We start from the raw sequence: 2,968 nt of genomic DNA on the forward strand, positions 1-2,968 counted from the left end.
GTTTGTCCCTGGGGCCTGCCCTGCCCTGCCCTGCCCGCGGCCGTCCTGCGGCCTCGGCCTGAGACAGCCCCGCACCGCGGCGCGTCTCTTCCCCCCCAAACCAGGCAGGGTGCTGTTCCCTGGGGGGGCGGAGGGTGCCTTAGCCCTGAGGATTTTCACGGGATGAGTTGCTTTCTTTGGATTCCGTCTTGGCGTTATTAAATATTAATACATTTTACAGGAAACTCAAATCCCTGTTTTAAGCATTATCGTGTTATTTCGCTGGCTAACTCACCAATGAAGAGCATGTTATGAATGAACCCTCCTGTCATACATACTAAGCTATGGTGCCTCCTGCACAGGGCACAACGTTGCCACTTCTGTTTCATCTCAGATAATGCCGTACCGCACTCCTAGCACCTTTCCCTGCATCTTCCTCTCATAATCTAGTTCTTGATTGTTGAGCAGAATCGCTGTATAGAAGTGACTACGGTGTCCAGCTAGGTTTCCTGACTTTTAGAAGACCGACAAATGTGTGTCTTTCAGAAAACAGGCTGAACTTGTTTATCTGACCTTAACAAGTGATTTACCAAGCATTTAATAATTCTGTTGACTGGTTGAAAACAAGCATTCATCGACTTATATAGTGACATAATGTCAGAATTATCTGTTGGTCACTTTCTGCTATAAGGTAGCTCTTGGTGTGCTGTCTTGATTGCTACTTTATTTTGTTTGATCAGTTAGTATCGATTAGACTGGCTATACCTGACTGCCTTGGTGTTATCTTGAAATGTCGGATGCTTTGTTTATTGTGCTGCTTTATTACTGAGATTTTCTTGGACTTTGAAAGTCTGTATTTCTCAGATCTGCCTTGGTACCTTTACCAATGCTGTTTGGACTGATCAGATATGACTACTCTTATAGAAATAAATTTATTTGACTTGCATTTTGGTATTTCTAGGTGGAGCGCTTGCATTACCTATGTGTCTTGCTAGGGCATAGGTCCTGAACAGACGCGTACAGTACGCTTGCTGTCAGTGCATCCAGGTCCTACGCTTTCTTTAAGGTTCTTTAACAATTATTGGGGTCTGGTAAATGTTACTGGGATGTAAAACCATTGCTCCCTGCGGCTAACTTCTTTCCACCCCCTTATGGGACAGTAATGTAGACACAAGCGAAAGGAAAGGGCCATGGCTTCAACTGCCCTACGAGACCTCGATCATCGTGACAGAGGAGAACCTGTGGTCTGTGCTGACTCTACAGTGGAGGTGGTGGCCACCCTGGCAGGGAACAGGAGATAACCAACCTCAACAAACACTTTGAGGGTATCTGTCACATCCCTCATTTTCATACTGGTAGCTGTCGATGCAGTTCATGTTCGGTTCCACCTTGTTCCCTTTTGATACTTGGGTCTGAAGTATCTCGTGTGCTGTACCATGCGACCTAGGAGAGTTCTGGGGGTTGTGGGTTAGTTTGGTGATTCTGTTCAGTTCTTTGTAACCTTACGTCTGGATCTAAAACCCATTGAAGTTTCCTAGTTCTCAGTTTTGAGGGGTGCTGTAATCAAATACAGATGACTCTGCAGAAGAGATCCTCGATGATGATCTTAGTGTACTAATGTAGATGTTAAGATAGACTTTCTTTTATTCAAAATCAGCATACGCTAAGAAGTTCTTAATGGTATTCTGCTCCACAAAGTGGAAATACTAGTGTCTTGAGGGTGGTTTTTATTACAGGTTTTTTCTTCAGAAAATAGGCTTCTGTTTCAAAAACATTATATATTATCATGGTGATAAAGACTTGCTGATCGCTTGCTTGTTGTTCCCCCCATGCTACATGAGCAGCATTGCTGTGAATCTTGTCTTCAAAGATGTTTTCTTCAAGTGTCTTGATTCAGTAGAGGCTCTTCAAACAGTTTATGGCGGATACCTTTTCTTAGGCATTGATCTGTGGGTTCTTGTGCCTCTCCGGATTTCAAGTGACATTAAGCACTAACTCACGGTTTTACTGGAGTTTAAAAACCACTCCAAATAGAATTTTCAACTCTGTTTTCTTTTGAACTGTTGTCACGTTTCCAAATAAACTGCCTTCTTTATTCTGCCTTCCTTAGCATGCCTGTGAGTGGGAGGACAGGGGATGCAAATCTGAAAACGTGTCTCTTTTGTCATATTCTCTGCACATGCCCACAGGTGATAATAGCTCACCTCAATGAAGCAGAGCAAGTGCCTGCAGCTCTTCAGTTGGATCATCACTCAAAAGATAAACATAAAGCCGCATGGGAGTGCGCTATCCTGCTGTATTTCAGGGCTTTTATGGAGTGTTTATGTGGCTTGGCTTGAAGTTTGCAAAGACTGTGTTACCTTTATGGAATACAACAATGGTGTTTAGCCAGTGAATTTTTTTCCTAAAAAGGTAGAGATGAGTTTTGGCACGTCTTTGCAGAACCTGTAAGGTAATTCTGCATTTGAGATGCTGCATGACAGACCATGAAGCAGGTATGCCAACAGGATTGACACCCAGCTCTGCTACAAAGCTGTTCTGTTCAAGCTCAAAGAAGTGATTGTGTCTCCGCCTCGCAGTTGGATAAGATGGGCCAAAAGCCCAACCAGCGAGGCTTGGAAGTTGCAGTTGGAAAACCTGGGTGGTAAATCTGAGCCCACTTTGGACTGGGGCGTTATGTAGTAGGAGGAGATCACCGGTATACAGGGGGCCTGGAATCACTTCTCAGCATCTTTGTTTCAGGAGGACTTGGGTTCTCTCGTCTGTCTGTACAGACAGATGTTAGCTGAGGCAGGGGTGAGGCGCTGGGCAGCGTGGGGGTGAACTGTTGCCCACCTGCTTTTTCTTTCTGTCTTGAGTGATTTACGTGAGCAGAGTAGCTTCCACAAGAGGGAATTTCATTTCAGAACATCCTCAGGCCTCACTTCTACAACACTTGCCTGAACCTAATCCTTATTTTTTTTAGCTTAAAGCTTCTCTACAGGCTTCA

General features: G+C 44.5%; 1 protein-coding gene across 1 annotated transcript in view; it reads left to right on the forward strand.

Moving 5' to 3' along the window:
• Window positions 1–763: 763 nt before the first annotated feature.
• VBP1 (von Hippel-Lindau binding protein 1) overlaps window positions 764–2,968 on the forward strand; it is a gene marked incomplete at its 5' end in the record, with an annotated part of 8,424 nt that continues 6,219 nt past the window's right edge. The window contains one exon of the mRNA XM_009705276.1: window positions 764–790. Within this exon, the coding sequence (XP_009703578.1) occupies window positions 764–790 (27 nt within the window). The remainder of the gene's footprint in view (window positions 791–2,968) is intronic.

Source organism: Cariama cristata, unplaced genomic scaffold (genome assembly GCF_000690535.1).
Source record: "Cariama cristata isolate BGI_N322 unplaced genomic scaffold, ASM69053v1 scaffold22258, whole genome shotgun sequence".
NCBI classification, from domain to species: Eukaryota; Metazoa; Chordata; class Aves; order Cariamiformes; family Cariamidae; genus Cariama; species Cariama cristata.